Raw genomic sequence first — 23,621 nt, 5'->3', positions numbered from 1 at the left:
GTTTGCCCCTATAGATTTTGGGGGGGGGGGCTCTAGAGATTTGAGGGAGGGGCTATAGGGTTTTGGGGGGGGTACAGTTTTGGGGGCCCCTATAGATTTGGGGGGGGGTAGAGGTTTGGGAAGGCCCCTATAGATTTGAGGGGGGGGGGGGCTACGGGTTTTGGGGGGCCCTATAGATTTGGTGGGGGGGGGGCTACGGGTTTTGGGGGGCCCTATAGGTTTGGGGGGGGCCCTATGGGGGTTTCAGGAGCCCCCGTGGTGGGGTGGAGCTGCCGGGGGGGGGCCCTATAGATTGGGGGCCCCATAGGGAATCGGGGGGGGGTCCCACGTGCCCCCCCTCCCCAAAAGTGGGGTCCCCAAAACAACGGAGCTCCATCGGCCAGGCGGCGCCCCCCTTAACCCCCAAATTAATGAGGCCCCCCCCCCCCAAAATTAGGGGGTCCCCCACAACCTCCCCCCCCAAATTAAGGGGTCTCCCCCCAAATTAAAGGGTGTCCCCCCCAACCTCCCCCCAAATTAAGGGGTCCCCCCGACCCCCCCGCAATTAAGGGGGGGACCCCCAACCTCCCCCCCCCAAATTAAAGGGTCTCCCCCCCCCAAATTAAAGGTTGCCCCCCCCAACCGTCCCCAAATTAAGGGGTCCCCCCCGCAGCCCCCCCCCAAATTAAGGGGTCCCCCCACAGCCCCCCCAAATTAAGGGGTCCCCCCCGACCCCCCAATTAAGGGGGGACCCCCAACTCCCCCCCCCAAATTAAGCCCCCCCCCCCCCGAAAGGCAGAGGCGGAGCCAAGTGGCTAAAGGCAGTTTATGAAGGAATTTTGGGGGGGGGGGGGGGGGGGACACATTTGGGGAGGGGGGGCTCCAAAAAGACCATGCTAAATGAGTAAAACCAAGGGGGGGGGGGGGCAAGAAAAGAAGGGGGGGCACCCCCAAAACCCCCCCCCAGCACCCCAAAAATGAGGAAGGGGGGGGGGGGGGGATGCACGCGCGCGCCCCTCCCCGAATTTTGCGGGAGCAGGGAGGTTTTGGGGGGGGGGGGGGGGCGTCGCTCAGAGGGGGGCATGGGCAGGGGGGCCCCCTTTGTCCAGGGCCCCCCAGGTCGGCGGGGGCCCCCCGGGCTCGTCGGGGCGGCGGCGGCGGCGGCGGAAGTACTTGTAGCGCTGCACGTAGGCGGCCACCAAGCGGCTCACCTTCACCGGGTTGATCTCCCCGCTGCGGCTGTGGCAGATCTGGGGGGGGGGGCGAGCGAGGGGGGGGGGTTGGGGACACCCCCTCGTGCCCCCCCCCGAAATAAACCCCCCCCCAGCTGACCTTGTGCACGGCCTTGCGCAGGATGTCCTTGTACTCGTCCTTGGAGATCTCCTTGCGCTGGTAGAAGGGCTTGATGGCCAGCTTCACCTCCTCCACCGCCCGCTCCTGCGTGTGCAGCTTCTGCAGGTACTGGGGGGGGGCGGTGTGCGGGAGGGGGTGTGGGGGGGGGGGGCAGTGCGCCTCATGGACGGGGGGGACGCGCGCCGCGGGGGGACGCTCGGGGGATAAGGGGGAGGGGGTTTGGGGGGGGGTTGGGGGGGGTTTGGGGGGGGGGGGGTTGGGGGGGTTTTGGGGGGGGGGGGTTGGGGGGGGGTTTGGGGGGGGGGTTGGGGGGGGTTTGGGGGGGGGTTGGGGGGTTTGGGGGGGGTTGGGGGGGGTTTGGGGGGGGGGGGGGGGGTTGGGGAGGGGTTGGGGGGGTTGGGGGGTTTGGGGAGGGGTTGGGGGGGGTTCAGGGGGGGGTTTGGGGGGGTTGGGGGGGGTGAGGAGGGGGTTCAGGGGGGGGTTGGGGGGGGTTGGGGAGGTTCAGAGGGGGTTTGGGGGGGGTTTGGGGGTTCAGGGGGGTTCAGAGGGGGTTTGGGGGGGTTGGGGGGGTTCAGAGGGGGTTTGGGGGGGATGGGGGTTCAGGGGGGGTTTAGGGGGGGTTTGGAGGGGGTTCAGGGGGGTTTGGGGGGGTTCGGGGGGGGTTTAGGGGGATTCAGGGGGGATTCGGGGGGGGGTTGGGGGAGTTTTGGGGGGGTTCAGGGGGGTTTGGGGGCCTTGGGGTGGGGCTGGGGGCGGGGGGGTCGGCACCCGAGGGTCACCGCCGTGGGGCGGCCGCGGTGGTGTCACCTGGAGGTGACCCCGGTACGGGGGGGGGGGGGTGCCACCACCACGGGGCGTCCCCGGGGCCACCGGGAGGCGTCACCGCCGCGCGCTGACCCCACGTCCCCCCACCCCCCCACCCCGCTGTCACCCCTACAGGACGTCCCCGCTGCTGCCACCGCCACGCGTCACCCACCCGCCGGGCGTCCCCAGCGCCACCCCAACCGCTGCCACCGCCGAACGTCCCCAACGCGGGACGTCGCCACCGTCGCCACCGGCAGTGCCACCTCCGGGTGGCCTCGTCGCCGCCAAGGGGACGTCCCCATCGCCACGGGGTGGCCTTGTCACCAACACAACACGTCCCCATCGCCACCACCACCACCACGCGCTGTCCCCGTCCCCGTCCCCGTCCCTGTCCCCGTCCCCGTCCCCGTCCCCAGGGGACACCACCGACACCATCCCTGCCACCACCACGGGACTCCCCCGTCACCAGTGTCCCCAGTGCCACCACCGAGGCTGCGTCACCTTGCCACGCGTGTCCCCGTGGCCGCCCCCGGGGACACAAAGCACGTCCCCACCACGGGACCCCGTTGCCACCCGCGTCCCACAGGTGCCACCGCCACGTGTCCCCTGTCACTGCGGGACAGCCCCGTCCCACGTCCCCGGGGGTCGCCGTGGTCCCCGGGGGACACCTCGGTCCCCGTCACCAGGAGCTGCCCCAGGTGCCACCACCCCCTGTCCCCGCGGGGCGCCCCACGTCGCTGCCCCCCTCGCCGCGGGACACCCGTGTCCCCGTCCCCAGGAGACGTCCCCGTCCCCACGTCCCCCATCACCACGGGGCACCCGCGTCCCTGCCACCACGTGTCCCACGTGCCACTGTTCTTTGTCACCGCGGGACGCCCCCGTGTCCCCACGTCCCTGTCACCGCGGGACCCCCAGTGACGTGCCCCACACGTCCCCACGTCCCCAGGACCAGGACACGTCCCACGTCCCGCCCATCCCTGTCCCCTTGGGACACCCCGTGGCCCCCCAACATGGGACACCCCCCTGGCATTGTCCCCTGCCCCCACGTCCCCATCCCCACGTCCCCACGTCCCCCAAACCACGGACACCCCAACGACATTGCCCCACGTCCTCACGACCACGGACACCCCCCCGTGTCCCCACGTCCCCCCCAACACGGGACGCCCCACTGACACGCCCCGCATCCCCACGTCCCCGTGGCCACGGGACACCCCAATGGCGCCGACCCACGTCCCCGTCCCCTTGGGACACCCCTGTCCCCACGACCACGACACGTCCCACGTCCCACGTCCCACCATTCCTGGTCCCTTTGGGACACCCCCGTGTCCCCATGGAACCCCCCGTGTCCCCACGTCCCCCTCAACGCAGGACACCCCACTGACCGGCCCCACGTCCCCACGTCCCCATCCCCACGGAACGTCCCGTGTCCCACCGATCTCTGTCCCCTTGGGACACCCCGTGTCCCCTCTCGACGCGGGACACCCCGCTGACACGCGCCACGTCCCCATGACCACGACGCGTCCCACGTCCTCATCACCACGGGACACCGCGCGTGCCCCCTTGGGTCACCCCGTGTCCCCACGTCCCGGTGACCACGGGGCAGCCCAGTGACATTGCCGCGCGTCTCCACGGCCCCATCGCCACGACACGTCCCATACTCTGCCGCTCCCTGTCCCTTCGGGCCACCCCACGTCTCCGTGTCCTCGTCCCCACCATACGCCCCGTGTCCCCATGTCCCCCTCACCACGGGACACCCCCCCGGCGTTGCCCCATCCCCACCAGATGCCCCACGTCCCCCCCCACCCCCCGCCCCTGCTGACCTTGTCGGTGTCCCCGCGCCCCTCGGAGGTGACGCTGCCGTCCCTTTTGCCACCCTCGGTGCTGGACGAGGTTCCGTAGAGGGCCCCTCCCCCGCCCGCTGGGCCCCCCCGGCCCGGGCAACCCCGTGGGGTTGGGGGGGCCGAGGGGCACCCCACCAGCGGCAGGGCCCCGTGCAGCAGGAACGGGGGGCGCGTGGGAGGCCGGGGGTGGGCGGCGGGGGCGGGGGGCTGGGGGTGCCCAGGGAGGGCGCCGGCTTGGTGTGGCTCAGGATCTGCAAGGGAAAGGGGGGGGCATAAATTGGGGGCGGGGACAGGGGGGAGGTGGGAACCCCCATCAGGGTGCTCAGGTCACCTTGGGGGCGGTCGTCACCTCCACTGGGTGCCCATCAGCACTGTTGGGTGCCTGTCACCACCATGGAGCACCCATCACCCCCACTGGGTGCCCATCACCCCCACTGGGTGCCCATCAACACCGTTGGGTGCCCTTCAACACCATTGGGTGCCCTTCAACACTATTGGGTGCCCTTCAACACCATCGGGTGCCCATCAACACCATTGGGTGCCCTTCAACACCACTGGGTGCCCATCACCTCCGTTGGGTGCCCATCAACACTGTTGGGTGCCCATCAACACCACTGGGTGCCCTTCAACACCACTGGGTGCCCATCAACACCGTTGGGTGCCCATCAACACCGTTGGGTGCCCATCACCACCACAGAGCACCCATCACCTCCATTGGGTGTCCATCACCACTTGACGCCAATGACCTCCGTTGGGTGCCCACCAATGCTGTTGGGTGCCCATCAACACTATTGGGTGCCCATCATCTCCACTGGGTTCCCATCACCTCCACTGGGTGCCCTTCAACACTGTTGGGTGCCCTTCAACGCTGTTGGGTGCCCATCAACACTGTTGGGTGCCCATCAACACTATTGGGTGCCCATCATCTCCAATGGGTTCCCATCACCTCCACTGGGTGCCCTTCAACACTGTTGGGTGCCCTTCAACGCTGTTGGGTGCCCATCAACACTGCTGGGTGCCCATCAACATCGCTGGGTGCCCATCAACATCACTGAATACCCATCACCTCTATTGGACACCCATCAACACTGTTGGGTGCCCATCACCTCCACTGGGTGCCCATCACCTCCACAGAGCACCCATCGCCCCCATTGGGTGCCCACTACCATTTGATGCCATTGAGCTCCATTGGGTGCCCATCAACACCGTTGGGTGTCCTTCAACACCACTGGGTGCCCATCAACACTGTTGGGTACCCATCAACACCATTGCGTGTCCATCAACACTGTTGGGTGCCCATCACCTCTGTTGGGCGCCCATCGCCTCCGTTGGCTGCCCCCCATCTCCGTTGTGTGCCCACCACCTCCACAGACCGCCCCGCACCCCCCAGGACCCCCGCCCCCCTGGGGCACCCCCGGTGACGCCGTGGTGTCCCCACCTGGTTGGTGGCCTGGATCAGCTCCTGCGCCTTGGCCCTGCTGGCCAGGTTGGCCTCCTCCATCTTGAAGAGCAGCGCCGTCACTGCGGGCCGACACCGTCAGCGCGCGGGGGCCGGATGGGGACGGGGACACGGGGGCGGGGCGGGGGACAACACACGCCGGGGGGGCCACCTACGTGCCAGCACGCCGCTGGTGGCGCAGTCCACGCCGCCCTGCAGGTTCCAGGCCACCGGCGCCGCCGCCGGCCCCAGCGGCCGCCCCGGCTCCTCCTTGGGCTCCGAGCGGCTGTCGGCCTCGGGCTCGGCGGGGGGGGTCGGTCGCCGCCGCCGCGGGGGGCCGCCCCCATGGCCGGGGGTCCCGCGGCGCTGCCGGCGCTGCCGGTGCCCTCCTCGGGCAGGAAGGAGACGTCGGGCGTCTTGCAGCTGCTGTCCACCGTCTGCGAGTCCGGCGTCAGCTCCCGCTCCGCCGGCGCGGCCGCGGGGACCGGTGGCGCCGCCGCCGCCGCCGTCGTCGTCGTCGTGGTCGCGGCCGGGGCGGCCCCCGCCCCCCCGCCCTTGGGGAGCTGGGGGGCGGCCGGCAGTGGGCTCTGGGGCTTGGGGCTGCCCCCCGACTTCTCGGAGCCCGACCAGGCCGGCTCGAGGGGCGCGGGGAGGCGCGGGGGGGCGCCGCCGGTGCCTTGGCTGCAGCTGTCGGCCTTGGACTTCTTGAGCGCGCCCTTGGCCTTCGCCTTCTTCCTCTTCCTCGCCTCGCCGCCCGCCTTGGCCTTGCCGCCGGCGCCCTTGGTCTTCTTCAGCCCGCCCTTGCTCTTGGTGCCCTTGGGCTTCTTGCTCTTGCCCCCCGGCTCCTTGGGGAGGGAGGGGGCTCGGCTCTGCCCCCCCGGCCTTGCCCTCGCCGCCCGCCGCCGCCTTCTCGTCCGGCTTGAGGAAGGGCGCGCGGCTCTCGGCGTCGCGGCTGAACTTGACGCCGATGGAGCCGCCGCCGCCGCCGCCGTCCTTGGCGGTGGTGGAGCTGACGCCCTCGCGGATCAGCACGGCCACCTTGGACTGCAGCTTCACCCTGCGCGCCGGGGCGCCCTTGGGCTCGCCGGGCTCCTTGGGGCCGCCCTTGGCGCGGCGCGGGGCCGGGGCCGGGGCCGGGCTCGGGGCCGCCGCCGCCTTCTCCTTCCTGGCGGCCTCGCCGGGGGCCTCCCGCGGCCGCTTCTTGTGCCTCTCGCGCCCCCCGGCCCGCTCCTCGCCGTGCCCGCGCTTCCGATCCTTCTCCTTGGCCGCCTTGGCGTCGCCGCCGCCGCCGGCCGGGCTGGGGGCCGCGGGGGGCGGCTGCCGGGGGCGGCCTCGCGGTCCGACCCCCTCGAAGCTGAGCCCCTCGGAGTCGTAGAGCACCTCGCGCTGCTGGGGGGGCTGCCGCGGCCGCCCGGCCTCGGGCGAGCCCTCGCGCCGCCCCACGGTGATGGTGCGCTTGATGGCGAAGAGGTCGGCGTCGTTCAGCTCCTGGATGGAGGGGGCACCACCGCGCCCCCCGCGCCGGGGGCCCTTCTCCGCCTTGCCCTCGTGCCGCGACGACGACGACGACGAGGCCGGGGGGTGCGAGGGGTGCGGGCGGCGGGGAGGCGGCGGGGCGGCGGGAGCGGGAGCGCGAGCGCTGCTTCTTCTTCTTCTTGCCCCCCCTCGGCGCCCCGGTGCTTGTCCTTGTGCCGCGGGCGCCGGGGGGCCGCTCGCCGCTGCCCGACCGCCGCCGCCGCCGCTTCTCCCCCGCGACCGCGACCGCCGGCCCCGCGACCAGGACCGGCGGCGCGACCGCGGCGGGACCCCCCGGCGCCGCCGCTCCTTGCTCTTGGCCGGCGCCGGGGGGTTCGGGGGGGGGGCTTGGCGCCGCCCCCCAGGAGCGCTCCCGCGACCTCTTGGCCTTCTTCCGCGAGCCGGCGCTGGCCGGGGAGCGCGGGCGGCGCTGGGCCAGGATCTTGCGGCGCAGGTCGGCGCCGCTCTTCCAGCGCGGCTCGGGCTGGCTGTCGGCGCCGAAGTCGCCCTCGTCGTCGGAGTCGGCGTGCAGGGAGAGGAAATCGTCGCCCTCGGGCAGGCGGGGGCGCGGGGGGGGCTCGGCGGGGCGCCCCCGCCCGTGGCGCCGCCGGCGCCGGCGGCGGTGCCGCGGAAGAGCCGCAGGGGGCTGTAGCGCTCGTCCTCGGGGTTGACGATCTCGCCCTCCTCGATCTCCGAGTCGCCGTCGCCGCGGCCCCACTCGCGCCGAGCGCCCCCCGGCCCGGTGCCGGCCGCCCTTGGGGGCCTGGGGGGCGCCGGAGGAGCCGGGCCCCCCCGGCGGCGGCGCGGTGCTGGGGGGGGTTTGGGGTTGCCGGCGGCCACCACCTCCAGCTTGGGGCGCCCCTCGGGCTCGGGGCGCGCGGCCGAGGCCACCACGAAGACGCGGCGGCGCGGGGGGCCTCGGGGCCTTCGTCGTCGTCCCTCCTCCTCATCGTCCTCGTCCTCCTCGGGCAGCGTGGAGTCGGCGGCTCCCGGGGGGGGTCGGGGGGTCGGGGGGGCGGCGGGGAGCCCCCCGCCCGGCGCCGGCTCGCGCTCGCAGTCCTGGCTCAGGCTGTTGTCGTCGTAGATGCCGGCCAAGGTCTCGGAGATGCGGCTGATGCTGTGCGAGACGTCGGGGCGGGCGGGGGGCTCCTCGTCCTCCTCCTCCTCGTCCTCCTCCTCCTCCTCTTCCTCCTCGTCCTCCTCCTCCTCCTCCTCTTCCTCCTCCTCCTCCTCCTCCTCCTCCTCTTCCTCCTCCTCGGGGCTGGGGCTGCTGCGGGAGGAGCTGGGGGTTGGAGCCGGTGGGCTCGAAGGGGTCGTACTTCTGGTCCTGCCCCCTCCGCCTCCTGCCCGGGGGGCGCCCGCCGCCGGCGGGGGGGTAGGCGAACTCGCCGCCCCCGGCCGCCGCCGCCGCCGCCGCCGCGTCCTCGTCGGTGGGGTGGAAGGGGTCATAAATATCCAGGGGGGGCGAGCGGGGGGCGGCGGCGGCGGCGGGGGGCGCGGCGGCGGGCTGCGAGGAGGAGCGGGAGGAAGAGGAGGAGGAGGAGGAGGAGGACGAAGAGGAGGAGGAGGAGGAGGAGGAGGAAGAGCAGTCGGCTTTCTCGGGGGGGCCCCCGCGGCGGCGCCGCCTCCTCCCGGGGGGCCGGGGGGCCCTGGGGGCGTTGCTGCCCCCCGGCCCCCCCGGCCGCCGCCACCCGGGGGCCTCGGGGCCGCCGGGGCCGGCCCGGCGGGGGGGCGCGGGGGGCGCGGCGGGTCCGGTGGGGCAGCGGCGGGGCCGGGGGGTCCCCGGGGCGTCCCCGGGGGCGTCGGGCCGGGGGGGGCCGGGGGGCTCCGGGCGCTCGCCAGCGCCGCGCCGAAGAGCCGGGCAGGCGGCCTGGGGGGGAAATGGGGGTTACGGGGGGCAGCGCAGTGTGACCCCCCCCCCCAAATGCACCACCCAACCCCCCCCCCCCGCAAAGGATCTGGCCCCACATCCCCCCGGCACCCCCTAAGCCCCCCCTGAATTACCCCCAAGGCCCCAGGACCCCCATCCCCCCCCAAAGCCCCCCCATTCTCCCCATACCCCACTGCCCCCCCCACTGCCCCCCCACCTCCCCAGTTATCCCCCCCAGACCCCCCATTCCCCCCCACCCCATTCCCCCCCCAAAGACCCCATCTCCCCCCAGCCCCCCCGCGCCCCCACCTCCTTTGGGGTCCCTCCAGGGGCGCTGGCGCCGCAGCAGCCCCGAGGCGGCGCCGTCGCCGTCCCCCAGGCGCACCTCGGCCACCAGCTCCAGCTCCTCCTCCTCGCTGCGGGGGGGGGGCGGGGGTCAGGGGGTGCAGGGGGCTGGGGACCCCCCCCCCGCACGCATGCCCCCCCCACCACCCCATGCCCCCCCCCACGCCCCCCATGGCCCCCCCACACCCCCCCTGTGCCCCCCCACGCCCCATGTGCCCCCCCCCGCCCCCACGACCCCCCATGCCCCCCCCATGCCACAACCCCCCCGACCCCCCCCACCCCCCATGACCCCCCCACGCCCCCCCCCCCCCCACGGCCCCCCACCCCCCATGACCCCCCTGTGCCCCCCCACGCCCCCCCCACCCCCCATACACCCCCCCCCACCACCACCACCCCATGACCCCCCCCCCCACCCCACGACCCCCCCATGCCCCCTCCCCCCCCCACGCCCCCCCCCACCACCCCACAGCCCCCCCACGCCCCCTACCACCACCCCATGACCCCCCCCCGCCCCCCCCACATCCCCCATGGCCCCCCCACGCCCCCCCACGCCCCCCTGTGCCCCCCCCGTGCCCCCCACATCCCCCCCACACCCCCAGTGGCCCCCCCACACCCCCCATGACCCCCCCCATGCCCCCTCCCACCACCCCACACCCCCCGCGCCCCCCCCGCGCCCCCCCGCTCACCCGGCGCCCCCCAGGTGCGCGCGCAGCGCGGCGCCGCAGCTCTGCTGCAGCAGCTCCAGGGCCCCCGGCAGCCCCTCGGGGACCTGGGGGGGGGCACAAAAATTGGGGGGGGGCACAGACTGGGGGGGGGGCACGAGGGGGCGACCCCCACAGCACCCCCACAGCACGGCGGGGGGGATGGGGTGCTCCGGGGGGAGGGGGATGCTGCTGGGGGGGACTGGGAGGGACTGGGGGGAACTGGGGGTACTGGGAGGAGCTGGGAGGGAACTGGGGGGCACTGGGAGAGACTGGGAGGGAACTGGGGGGCACTGGGAGAGACTGGGCACGCACTGAGCTGGACTGGGATCGATTGGGGATGCATTGGGGATGCACTGGGATGGACTGGGACAGACTGGGAACGTACTGGGCTGGACTGGGGAGGCACTGGGAGGGAACTGGGATGCACTGGGATAGGCTGGGACAGGTTGGGGGTGCACTGGGATGCTCCGGGCTGGACTGGGGATGCACTGGGCCAGACTGGGAAGCACTGGGATGTTCTGGGATGTTCTGGGGATACACTGGGACTGCACTGGGCCAGACTGGGAAACACTGGGCCAGACTGGGGATGCACTGGGCAAGACTGGGATGCACTGGGATGGACTGGGCCAGACTGGGATGTGCTTGGATACCCCAGAATGCACCATATTGGGATGTACTGGGATATACTGGGATGGTCCAGCAATGTACTGGGACATACTGAGATATACTGGTATGCACTGGGCTGGACTGGGGCAGACTGGGATGCACTGTATTGGGATGTACTGGGGTGTACTGGGACGCAGTGCGGCATACCAAAAGTCACTGGGACAGACTGGAGTGCAATGGGATGTACTGGGACATCCAGGAACGCGATTAAGCGTGTTAAGACATACTGGGATGAACTGGGACGGGTTGGGATGCACTGGGATTGCACTGGGACATACTGGGACTGCACTGGGACATACTGGGACTGCACTGGGACATGCTGGGACTGCACTGGGGCATACTGGGACGTATCTGGTTGGGCCGCGACGCACCGGGACATCCTGGGGTGCGCTGGGATTGCACTGGGACGTACTGGGATTGCACTGGGATGTACTGGGATTGCACTGGGACCGTACTGGGATGTACTGGGATTGCACTGGGACCGTACTGGGATGTACTGGGATTGCACTGGGACCGTACTGGGATGTGCTAGGGTTGCACTAGGCCGTACTAGGATGTACTGGGATATACTGGGACCGTACTGGGCCGCCCCCACTCACCGGGCCGCCCTCAGCGCGGGGTCCCCAGCACCATCGCTGCCGCGCCGTCCTCTTCCTCAGCGCGTCTGGGGGGGGGGGGGTGTCAGGGGGGTTGGGGGGGCTGGGGGGTCCCGGGGATGGGGGGGGGGGGGGGGGGGCCCCCCACGTTGAGGCGACGCCAGGGGACACGGGGACCCCCCTGAGGTTGGGGCGACATTTGGGGGGCTGTGGGACCCCCCCACTGGGGTGACGTTTTGGGGACCCCCCAATATTGGGGTGCCATTTGGGGGGGGGGCGCAGGGACCCCCCGTTTTGGGGTGACACCTTGGGGACCCCCCCTTACTGGGGTGCCATTTGGGGGGCGCAGGGACCCCCCCCATTTTGGGGTGACATTTTGGGGACCCCCACTATTGGGGTGCCATTGGGGGGCGCAGGGACCCCCCCATTTTGGGGACCCTTGGGGACCCCCCATTTTGGGGTGCCAGCGGGGTGCCATTTTGGGGACCCCCCCCACTACTGGGGTGCCATTTGGGGGGGGGGCGCAGGGACCCCCCCCCATTTTGGGGTGACGGGGACCTTGGGGTGCCACACAGGGACCCCCATTTTGGGGTGACATTTTGGGGACCCCCCAATATTGGGGTGCCATTTGGGGGGCACAGGGACCCCCATTTTGGGGTGACACCTTGGGGACCCCCCCCATTTTGGGGTGCCATTTGGGGGGCACCCCCCCATTTTGGGGTGCCATTTTGGGGACCCCCCCCAATATCGGGGTCCCATTTTGCCCCCCCCCCCCAGTGTCGGGGTGATTTTGGGCCCCCCCCGTTACCTGCGGGGCCGGCCCAGGCCGTCAGGGCGCCGCTGCCCAGGCGCTGCAGGGCCTCCTGGGGGGGTATTTGGGGGGGGGGGGCATTAAAGAGGGGGAGACCCCCCAAAAATGCCCCCCCCCCGCCCCCACCCCCCAGCTCCTACCAGCAGGGGGCACAGGGGGCCCTCGGGGTCCGGGGGGCCTCGCCGGGGCCCCCCTCGTCCCCGGGCCCCGCCGGCTCCTCGCGCCCCGGGGGCTTCTCCTCCTCCTCCATGGGGACGCCTGGGGGGGGGGGGGGGGGGGGGGGGTAAAAGGGGGGGGGGGGGGGGGGTAAAAGGGGGGGTGGGGGGTGCAGCGCCCCCACCCCACCGGGACCCCTCCCCCGGCCCCAAATCCCCCGTTCTGCCCCCCCGACCCCCTTGGCTGCAGCCAAATCCCCGCTTTTGTGCCCCAGAATCCCCCCACCCCACCCCAAAGTCCCTTTTCTGCCCCCAATTCCGCCTTTTATGCCCCAAATTCCACATTTCACGCCCCAAATTCCTCCTTTTTCTCCCCGTTTTTCCCTTTATACGCCCCAAATCCCCCCTTTACACCACGAATTCCCCCTCCCCACCCCGGACTCCCCCTTTCCCGCCCCAAATGTGCCGCTTTTCGCCCCAAATTCCCCCTTTCGCACTCCAAATTTCTCCTTTCACACCCAAATTCCCCCTTTTCTGCCCCAAATTTCCCCATTTATGCCCCAAATTCCCTCTTTTGCACCCCAATTTCCCCCTTTTACACCCAAATTTCCCCCTTTTACACCCAAATTTCCCCCTTTTGCACCCCAAATTCCCCATTTTCTGCCCCAAATTCCCCATTTTCTGCCCCAAATTCCCCGTTTTCTGCCCCAAACTCCCTTTTGCACCCAAATTCCCCATTTTCTGCCCCAAATTCCCCATTTTCTGCCCCAAATTCCCCATTTTCTGCCCCAAATTCCCCATTTTCTGCCCCAAACTCCCTTTTGCACCCCAAATTCCCCATTTTCTGCCCAAATTTCCACTTTTCACACCCCAAATCCCCACTTCCCGCCCCAAATCCCTTTTTTCCCCCAGATTTCTCCTTCCTCGCCCCAAATCCCCTTTTCTGCCCCCAAATCCCCCCGTTCCTCACCCCAAACCCCTTTCTCACCGAATTCCCTTTCTCACCCCAAAATCTCCTTTTCCTGACCCCCAAATCCCTCATTTTTCACCCCCAAATCCCCTTTTTCCACCCAATTCCCCCTTTTCTGCCCCAAAACTTCCCCGTGCTGCCCCAATTCCTCCTTCCGACCCCAAATCCCCCCTTTTCTGCCCCAAATTCACCCTTTCCCCAAAACAACTTCCCCCACCCCCCACCCCTGCCCCAAATCCCGCTGTTTTGCCCCAAATCCCCTCTTTGGACCCCAAACCCCCTTTCTTGCCCCAAATCTCCCCAATCTGGCGTCAAATCATTTTTTCCCTATTTTCCGCATTCCTGCCCCAAAGTCTCCCGTTCCGGCCCCAAAAACCCCCATTCTGGACCCAAATGCCCTAAATCCCCCATTCTCGCCCCAAATGCCCCACTCCCTCCTCAAATCCCCCATTCTCGCCCCAAACCTCGCGTTCCTGCCTCAAATCCCCAATTTTTCCATCAGCTCTCTCGTTCTTGCCCAAATCCCCCGTTTCTCACCCCAAACTCCTCGGTCCTGCCCCAAACCCCCCATTCTTCCCCAAAACTCCTCGTAATTGCCCCAAATCCTCCATTCTCGCCCCAAACTACCCCACTCTTAACCCCAACTCCCCATTCTTGCCCCAAACCCCCCATTCTTCCCCAAAACCCCCATTCTTCCCCAAAACCCCCATTCTTCCCCAAAACCCCCCATTCTTCACCAAAACCCCCATTCTTCACCAAAACCCCCCGTTCTTGCCCCAAATCCCCCGTTCTTGCCCCAAATCCCCCGTTCTTGCCCCAAATCCCCCTTCTTGCCCCAAATCCCCCCTTCTCCCCCCAAACCCCCCGTTCTTGCCCCAAATCCCCCGTTCTTGCCCCAAATCCCCCGTTCTTGCCCCAAATCCCCCGTTCTTGCCCCAAATCCCCCGTTCTTGCCCCAAATCCCCCCTTCTCCCCCCAAACCCCCCGTTCCCGCCCCAACCCCCCCCGTTTCGCCCCAACTCCCCCGGTTTCGCCCCAGCCCCCGCTCTGGCCCCACCCCCCCCGGGGTTTTTGCCCGAAATCCCCCGTTTTCGCCCCAAAGCCCCGCGGCCCGGGCCCGGCCGCCCCCGCCGCCATCTTACCCCGCTCCGCTGCGCCGGGGGCGGGGCCGCGCGGGGCACGCCGGGAGCGCCCCACGGGGAGGCGGGGCCCCGGAACTACAACTCCCGGCAGCCCCCGCGCGGCGCGGAGCACGGCGGGAGCAGGGGGCGGGGGCGGGCCCGCGGCGTTGCCATGGCGACGTCACACGGGGGCGAGGCGGGTGGGCGGGGCGTGCATAGCACGCGCCACGCCCCTCCTCGGTGCAGCGCGGAATTGGGTCCCCCGGAACCGGAAACCGCGGAGTTGGGTTCCGGGCCCCGAAACGGCCCCCACGGATTTGGGAACTCCAAAATTGGGGGATTCCGACCCAAAATCGGCCGCACCCCCCCGAGAGGCTCCCCGGAGATGGGAACCCCAAAATGGGGCCCCCAAATTTTGGGGCCTTTCCAGAATTCACCACGTGTGGGGCCCTGGGAATCTCCGCAGGAAGCCCCGTTCCCTTGGGGGTCCCCATTAAAGGAAGTCCCGCCCCCTTGGAGCATCTCGAGCAGGAAGTCCCGCCCACTCCAGCTGCAGTCAAACCGGAAGTCCTGTCTGCTCAGGTAGGCCCGGACAGAAAGTCCCACCCCTTTTCACACCAGAAGAGGAAGTCCCGCCCATTTTTCGCAGCAGAACAGGAAGTCCCGCCCCCTTTTCACACCAGAAGAGGAAGTCCCGCCTTCTGCGGCCATCTTGGATCCCTCCGAACAGGAAATCCCGCCCCCTTGGCCGCCCCGTGTCCATTTGGGGACGGCTCCTGAGCCGGAAGTCCCGCCCTCGCGGTCCAGGCGGCCATCTTGGATCCGGTCAGCACAGGAAGTTCCCCCGCACCCCCCGGCGGCCATCTTGCCGCCCCCCCAGCCCCAGTTCCTCCCCCACCCCTCCCCCACCCCCCATTTTCGGGTCCCTGCCCCCCCCCAATCCGAGTGCCCCATCCCACACAACCCCCCAAAACCCTTTAAAAATCCCCCCAAACTTTTTGCCCTCTACCCAAATCCTGGGTCCCCCCCAAAAATAGGTGCCCCACCCCAAACCTCTTGCCCCTTCCCCAATCCCTTTACCCCCCTCCAAACCATTTCCCCACCCCGCAAACCCCTTCCCCCCCCCAACACCCTGTGCCCCCCAAACCCTTTAACCGCCCCCAAACCTTTTGCCCCTCCCCATATCCTGTGTCCCCCCAAATCCCCGTGCCCCCCCAAACCCTGTGCCCCCTCCCCAAACCCTTTAACCCCCCCAAACCTTTTTCCCCTTCCCCAAACACTTTACCCCCTCCAAAACCATCCCCCCCCAAAAATTTATTACCCCCCAAAACCCTGTGCCCCCCAAAACCCTTTAACCCCCAAATTTTTTGCCCCCTCCCCAAACCCTGTGACCCCCTCAAATCCCCATGCCCCTCCCAAATCCCTGTGCCCCCCCAAACCCTATGCCCACCCCAAACTCCTGTGCCCCTAAAAAACCCCTGTGCCCCCCCCAAGCCCTTTACCCCCCCCAAATCCCTGTGCCCCCCCCAAACCCCCCGTGCCCCCCTCCCCCAAGAACGAGGACACTCGGGAACGATAAAAAGGTCTCGGCAACACCCACGACACGGCCCGACACGATACACCGTAGAAAAGGGGGGGGGGGGGGACACGGGGGGCACCCCAAACCCCCCCCCCCCCCCCCCCACCCCCCCGGCCCGGGGGGGTCCCAGATTGGGGCGATTTTGGGGGGAAGGGGGAGGGTGGGGGGCGACAACGCTTGAAAGGGGGGGGAGGAGGAGTTTGGGGGGGCTGGGGGCCCCCAATATATATAATAATAATTATAATAATAATTAAAAAAAAATGAAATGAAAAAAAAAAACGAGGGGGGGCGATCTGCCCTGGGGGCGGGGTAATTTTGGGGAGGGGGGTGGCAAATTGCCCCACGGAGGGGGAGGAAACTGCCCCGGGGGGAGGGGCAAATGTGCCCTGGGGGGTGGGAAAGGGGATTAACCCGGGGGGTGGGGAGGGGGCAAATGTGCCCGGGGGGGCAAATCCGGCTCGGGGGGGGAACGGGGGGGCAAATCCGGCGATACAATATGATACATAGACTTTGACCCTATACACTATGTACAACCCCCCGTGCCCCAAAACCCTGCAGGGGGCGGGGGGGCCCCTTGCACCCCCCACTCCGTTCCAGACGGGGGGGGGCAGCTTGGCAATAAATAGCTCATGGGGGGGCTCCGGGGGGGGGCGATGGTCCTTTTGGGGGCCCCCCCATCCCTTGGCATGGGGCCCCCCCTTTTCTTTTTAAGCCCCCCTTAATACTTATATACAGGACCCCCTCCCCGGGGGGGGGGCGGGCTGGTCCCAATGGAGGGGGGGCCCCCAAAAAAGGTGCCCCCCTCCCGAAATAACCCTGTGGCCGGGGTGGGGGAGTCCCAAGGTGGGGGGGCAAAGGGGACCCCGCTTTTGGGCGTCCCCCTCCCCGGAGGGGGGGACCCCGAAATTTGAGTGCCCCCCCCCCCAGCCGGAGAGACAGAGGCTACTAAATAGACATTTATACATATATATATAAATAAGGGTTCTCCGCCGGGGGCGCCCTTTTTTTTTGGGGGGGGGGTCCTCACCCAAAGCCCATGGGCCCCCCCCCCAAAAAAAGGAGGGGTCCTCGGGGGGTGGGGGACGCCCCTTTGAGGCGGGGGGGTCACAAGCGGGGACCCCAGTCCTAGAGGGGGGGCGTGTCCCGTGGCGGGGGCTGCCCCCAAAGCGGGGGGGCCGCGGGGACCCAATGGGGGTCCCGCGTGGAGGGGGGGGTGCGTGGGCTGGGGGGCGGCGTGTCCCCCCGAAGGGCGTCCCCCCCGGGGGTGTCCCCGTCCCCACCCGAAGGCTGCCCCCACCCAGGACGCGTCCCAGCCCTGGGGGTCCGTCCCCACCCCGGGGGGCACCCCCACGTCGCGGTGGGGATGCGCGGTGTCCCCAGGGGATGTCCCCACCCCCGGGGGGCCCCGCGGGGGGTCCCCGTCCGGGAAGCGCCCCCCGCTCGAGGGGCCGGCTGCGGCCTGGGGGGGGGGGGGCCAGCTCCAGCCCCAGCCCGGGGGTCCGTCCCCAGCGCCGGGCTCTGTCCCCAGTCCCGGGGGGGCCGTCCCCACGGCGGGGGGGGTGTCGGTGCCCGGGGGGGGTCCCCGCCGCGGGTCAGGCGCACTTGGTCTGGGCCTGGGCCAGGAGGTCGCTGAAGGAGTCGAAGAGGCGCTCGAGCCAGGCCTGGTTGCGCATGCACTGCTGCACCACCTCCTCCTGCCCCAGGTCCTCGTCCTGCCCCTCGATGGCCGTCGTCTGCGGGACACCGCGCGTCACAACGGGGGCGGGGGGGGACAGCGGGGAGGGAGGGCGGGGGGGTGGAGGGGGGCTAAAGGGTGGAGGTGGGGAGCAAGATGGCCGCCAAGACGGAGATGAGCAGCAAGATGGAGGTGGGCACCAAGATGGCCACGGGCGACAAGATGGCCGCCACGATGGAGGTGGTCAATGGAATGGAGATGGTCACCAAGATGGAGGTGGCCCCCACCATGGAGATGGAAAGCAAGATGGAGGTGGGCACCAAGATGGAGGTGGTCAAACAATGGAGACGGTCACCAAGATGGAGGTGGGCACCAAGATGGAGGTGAGCAGCAAGATGGCCACCAAGACAGAGATGGTCACTGCAGTGGAGATGGTCACCAAGATGGAGGTGGTCAACAAGATGGCCGCAGGGAGCGAGATGGCCAAGATGGAAGCAGTCACCACCATAGAGATGGTCACCAAGATGGAGGTAGAGAGCAAGATGGCCACCAAGATGGAGGTGGGCAACAAGATGGCCATGGGCACCAAGATGGCTGCCAAGATGGAGGTGGGCAACAAGATGGCTGCAGGGAGCAAGATGGGGCTGCCAAGATGGAAGTGGTCATCACCATGGAGATGGGAAGTAAGATGGAGGTGGGCACCAAGATGGCCACGGGCAACAAGATGGCCGCCGAAACGGAGATGGTCAATGGAATGGAGATGGCCACCAAGATGGAGATGGCCACCAAGATGGAGATGGCCACCTCCGTCTTGGTGGCCATCACCATGAAGGAGGTGGCCACCACCATGGAGATGGCCACTGTGATAGAGGTGGCTACCAAGATGGAGGTGGCCACCACCATGGAGACGGGGCCACCAAGATGCAGGTGGCCACCAAGATGTTGATGGTCACCTCCATCTTGGTGGTCACCACCATGGAATTGATGCCAGGATGGGAATGGCCACTGTGATAGAGGTGGCTACCAGGGTGGAGGTGGCCACCACCATGGGGACGGGGCCACCAAGATGGAGGTGGCCACCATTATGGTCACCAAGGTGGAAATGGTGACTGCAAAGGAGGTGGCCACCAAGATGGGGGTGGCCGCCACCATGGAGGTGGCCACCACAACAGACTCGATGCCACGATGAAGATGACCACCAACGTGAAGAGGATGGCCACCAGGGTGGGGTGAAGGGACAGCGATGGGGATGGCCACCACCACGGAGACGGCCACCAAGGTGGGGCGAGGGGACACTGAGAGCGACGGCCACCAAGATGAAGGTGGCCACCAAGATGGAAGCGGCCACCAAGGTGGTGATGGTCAACAAGATGGAGATGGCCACCAAAATGGAGTCGGTGACCAAGACAGAGGTGGCCACCAAGATGGAGATGGGCAATGAGATGAAGGTGGCCACCAAGGTGGAAAACGGCCACCAAGGTGGAAATGGCCACCAAGGTGGAAATGGCTACCAAGACGAAGGTGGCCACCGAGATGAAGGTGGCCACTGAGATGAAGGTGGCCACCATGATAACAGATGGCCACCAGAATGAGCACCGAGACGGAGGTGGCCACCACTGTGAAGACGAAGCCACCAAGGTGGAGATGATGACCGAGATGGAGGTGGCCACTAGCAGGGAGATGGCCACCAACGTGGAAGTGGCCACCAAGACGGAGGTGGCCACGAAAATAAAGGTAGCCACCACGATGGAGGTGATGACCAAGATGCAGTCGGCACCCAGGGTGGGGATGGGCACCGAGGGGAGGTGGCCACCAGGAGGGAGGAGGTGGGACCACCAGGCGGGGACACAGGGGGACAGGGGGGACACGGGGGTGACATGGGGGGGGGGGTCCCGGGGGGGGTCCCGGTTGGGGGGGGGTCCCGGGGGGTCCCGGGGGGGGGTCCGCACCTCGTCCTTGCAGCGCAGGAAGGTGTGGTACTTGTAGTGGTGCAGCGAGTGGTACAGCGTGTACAGGAAGGACTTCTCCACCTCCACCTTGAACTCCTGCCACCGGGGGGGGTCAGCGCCCCCCAGGGACCCCCCGGAACCCCTTGAGACCCCAGGGACCCCCCCCCCCCCAAAAAAAACTCTCCGGAATCTCCCCCGAGACCCCCAGGAACCTCCCCAGGGTGCCCCAGGACCCGTCTGGGGTTTTCTAGGGTGGCCCAAACCCCCCGAACCGCCCCCCCCCCCCCCAGACACCCAGAAACCGCCCAGGACCCCCTGAGACCCTCCCCAAAACCCCCCCGAAAATCCTGGAGACCCCAGGACCCCCAAGACCCTCTAAGACCCCCCCAGGACTACAGAGACCCTTCCAGGTCCCTCTAAGCCTCCCCCAGGACCCCCAAACCCCCCAGGACCCCCTCAGGACACCCCAAGACCCCCTCTCAGACCCCCTTGGGACCCCCCAGGAACACAGAGACCCTTCCAGGTCCCTCTAAGCCTCCCCCAGGACCCCCAAACCCCCGGGACCCCCTCAGGACCCCTAGGAACCCCCAAACCCCTCGGAACCCCCTCAGGACCCCCCAGGACCCCCCGAGACCCCCTAGAACCCCCCCAGACCCCCTTAGGACCCCCGCCAGGACCACAAAGACCCCTCCAGGTCCCTCTAAGCCTCCTCCAGGCCCCCAGACCCCCGGGACCCTCTCAGGACCCCTCAGGACCCCCTAGGACCCCCCAAACCCCCCAGGACCCCCAAACCCCCTCAGAACCCCCTCAGACCCCCTCAGGACCCCCAAACTCCCCGGGACCCCCTCAGACCCCCTCAGGACCCCCAAACCCCCCAGGACCCCCCAAACCCCCTCAGAACCCCCTCAGGACCCCCAAAACCCCTCGAACCCCCTCGGACCCCCTCAGGACCCCCTCAAGACCCCCCAAACCCCCCAGGACCCCCAAACCCCCTCGAACCCCCTCGGACCACCTCAGGACCCCCTCAGGACCCCCTCAGGACCCCCCAAACCCCTCAGGACCCCCTCAGGACCCCCGAGACCCCCCCCGTCCCCCCCCCCCATACCTGGGGCTTGCCCACGCTCCTCTTGACCTTGCTGAGGGTCTTGCGGTTGTAGGGCTCCCCCGGGGCGCAGCTTCACCAGCGACTCCCCCGGCTCGGCGTGCAGCTGGGGGAAGGTGTGCAGGGCCTCCTGGGGGGCCCCCGTCAGCGGGGGGGGGGGGCTCTGGGGGGGCCCCAAGCACGGGGACACCTCGGGGGGACCCCGGGGACACGGGGGGCGGGGGCGGCCTGAGAGCCCAGGGGCCCCAGCGCCTTGGGAAGGGCCCGGCCCCATAGCGACCCCCGGCCCCACACCAAGCCCCAAACCCTACAGCGAGCCCCCCAGCCCCACAGTGACTCCCCCAGCCCCATAGCATCCCCCAACCCCCTCCAGTGACCCCCCAACCCCATAGCAAGCCCCCAACCCCGTAGCGTTCCCCCAACCCCATAGTGACCCCCCAAACCCAGAGCGGCCCCCAACCCTATAGCGACCCCCCCAGCCCCATAGCAAACCCCCAACCCCATAACATCCTCCCAACCCCATAGCGACCCCCCAGACCTATAACAATCCCCCAACCCCATCGCGACCCCCCAGCCCCAAATAGCCCCCCAGCCCCATATAAACCCCCAGCCCCATATCACCCCCAAGCGACCCCCCAACCCTATAGTGACCCCCCCGCCCCATATCACCCCCCAGCCCCATGCCCCCAAGCGACCCCCCAACCCTACAGCGACCCCCCAACCCTACAGTGACCCCCCAACCCTAGCGACCCCCCAACCCTATATCACCCCCAGCCCCATATAACCCCCCATCCCCATATAGCCCCCAAGTGACCCCCCAACCCTATAGCGACCCCCCAACCCTATATCACCCCCCAGCCCCATATCACCCCCCATCCCCCTGGTGCCCCCAAGTGACCCCCCAACCCTGGCGACCCCCAGCCCCATATCAGCCCCCAGCCCCGTATCGCCCCCCATCCCCATATCACCCCCCATCCCCCGGTGCCCCCCATCCCCCCGGTGCCCCCCCAGCCCCCCGTCGCCCCCCAGCCCCCGTCGCCCCCCAGTCCCCACCTGCAGCGAGGGGTTCAGCGTCACCCTCTTGAGGACCTTCTTCTTGTGGTCGTTGAGGATGCCGTCGATCTTGCGCATGGGGGGCAGGTAGAGCTCATCTGGGGGGGGGGGGCGAGGGGCCGCGTTAGGGGGGGGGGGGGGGGTGGGGGCTGGGGGCGGGCGGCGGCGGGGAGGTGGTGGTGGTGGGTGGGGGGGGGGGGGGGGGGCCGGGGGGGGCTCACCGTTGGTGTCCTCGAGCGCCTGGATCATGTCGGGGTCCAGCGCGGTGCTCACCAGCATCTCCACGTAGCTGCGGTACATCTCCTTCATGGCCCGCGTGTTCAGCACCCGCCCCGACGGCGCCCGCTCTGCTGGCGGCACGGCCCCTTTAAGGCGAGGCCACGCCCACCCGCGAGGCGAGGCCACGCCCCCTTCTCCACCCCACCCCCACCCCCCGCCCTGCATCGCCCCAGCGGGGAAGCTTCCGGCTTCATAAAGGGCTGGGGCCCCTTTAAGTGGAGGCCCCGCCCCGTTACAAGGCCCCACCCCCTTATAAGGCCCCGCCCATTTAGCACGCCACGCCCACTCCCTAGGCCCCGCCCACCCAGCAGGGCGCAGCCACCCAATGGCGTTGCAGGAGCAGGCGCTGATAAAGGGCGCGGCCCCTTTAAGGAGAAGCCCCGCCCACACCCAGCACCACGCCCACCACAAGCCCCGCCCACTCGGAGGCTCCACCCCCTTGGCACTCGCCCCACCCCCAGAGCAGCGCGCTGCCCCTTTAAGGGAAGCCCCGCCCCTTTTCATAAGCCACGCCCCCTTCTGTATAAGCCACGCCCCTTCCACACAGGCCACGCCTCCTTCAGCAGAAGCCCCGCCCCTTTGAAGCAGTGGCCCCACCCCCAAGAGCCCCAGGGCCCCCCCAACCCCTCCCAGAGCCCCAAAACCCCCTGATTTCCCCCAAAACCAGCCCAGGGCCCCCAAAGCCCCCAAAATCCCCCGTTTTCTCCCCAAACCACCCCCGGAGCCCCCAGTTCCCCCCCAAGCCCCTCCAAATTTCAGGAAATCCCCCCGATTTTGGGGTGCCCCCCCCCCAATTTCGGGACCCCCAAATTTCGGGGACCCCCCCATTTTAGTGCCCCCCCATTTCGGGGACTGCCCCATTCCAGTGCCCGCCCCCCAATTCAGCGACATCCCCCCATTTTGGGGGCCCTCCCCCCCCATTTTGGGGACCCCCCACTCCCAGTGACCCCCCCCCCCGAATTTTGGGGACCCCTCCCCCAGTTTCGGGGCCCCCCCAAATTTCGGGACCCCCCCATCTCGAGGAATTCCGCCCCCCCATTTTGGGACTGCCCCTCAATTCAGTGACACCCCCCCCGTGTTTTGGGGACCCTCCCCCGACATTTTGGGGTCCCCCCCACTCCATCGCCCCCCCGAATTTCGGGGACCCCCCGAATTTTAGGGACCCCCAGTTTCAGTCCCCCCCCCCCCCCAAATTTCAGGGACTGCCCCATTCCCGTGCCTGACCCCCAGCTCAGCGACATCCCCCCATTTCGGGGGCCCTCCCCCCCATTTTGGGCCCCCCCCCACTCCATTGACACCCCCCACAATTTCGGGGACCCCCCCGAATTTTAGGGACCCCCCCAGTTTCAATTCCCCCCCAATTCGGGGACTGCCCCATTCCAGTGCCCGCCCCCCAACTCAGCGACATCCCCCCATTTCGGGGGCCCTCCCTCCCCATTTTGGGCCCCCCCTCCATTGACACCCCCCACAATTTCGGGGACCCCCCGAATTTTAGGGACCCCCAGTTTCAATTCCCCCCCCAATTCGGGGACTGCCCCATTCCAGTGCCCGCCCCCCAGTTCAGCGACATCCCCCCACTTCGGGGGCCCTCCCTCCCCATTTTGCCCCCCCCCGCTCCATCGCCCCCCCCCCTAATTTCGGGGACCCCCCCCCCAAATTTCGGGGCCCCCCCCCCAGCTCACCCTCCTCGCTCTGGGGGTCGGGGCTGGAGTCGGACTCGGAGCTGCTGGCCGCCTCCTTCAGCCACTTCTTCCTCTTCTTGGGGGGGGGCTCGGCCTTCACCTTGGGGGGCTTCGCCTTGGCCTTGGGGGGCCGG

General features: G+C 68.9%; 2 protein-coding genes across 2 annotated transcripts in view; both read right to left on the bottom strand.

Moving 5' to 3' along the window:
* Positions 1-1,022: 1,022 nt before the first annotated feature.
* Positions 1,023-15,032, bottom strand: LOC136788583 (splicing factor, arginine/serine-rich 19-like). The gene is given in 12 exon segments (XM_066987145.1): positions 1,023-1,229; positions 1,312-1,440; positions 3,957-4,141; positions 4,144-4,228; positions 5,416-5,498; positions 5,592-8,217; positions 8,219-8,800; positions 9,110-9,216; positions 9,832-9,914; positions 11,115-11,169; positions 11,920-11,974; positions 14,787-15,032. Coding segments are annotated over 12 exon segments (4,416 nt in total). The 3' UTR covers positions 1,023-1,049.
* A 2,173-nt stretch (positions 15,033-17,205) lies between these two features.
* LOC136788582 (proline-rich protein 12-like) overlaps positions 17,206-23,621 on the bottom strand; it is a 35,809-nt gene continuing 29,393 nt past the window's right edge. Inside the window, 7 exon segments of the mRNA XM_066987144.1 lie at positions 17,206-17,480; positions 19,372-19,467; positions 20,477-20,537; positions 20,539-20,603; positions 21,527-21,624; positions 21,748-21,873; positions 23,488-23,620. Coding sequence (XP_066843245.1) covers positions 17,340-17,480; positions 19,372-19,467; positions 20,477-20,537; positions 20,539-20,603; positions 21,527-21,624; positions 21,748-21,873; positions 23,488-23,620 — 720 coding nt within the window. The 3' untranslated portion in view covers positions 17,206-17,339.

This window comes from Anser cygnoides, chromosome W (assembly GCF_040182565.1).
Source record: "Anser cygnoides isolate HZ-2024a breed goose chromosome W, Taihu_goose_T2T_genome, whole genome shotgun sequence".
Lineage (NCBI taxonomy): Eukaryota > Metazoa > Chordata > Aves > Anseriformes > Anatidae > Anser > Anser cygnoides.
This window is presented reverse-complemented; position numbering and strand designations above follow the sequence as displayed.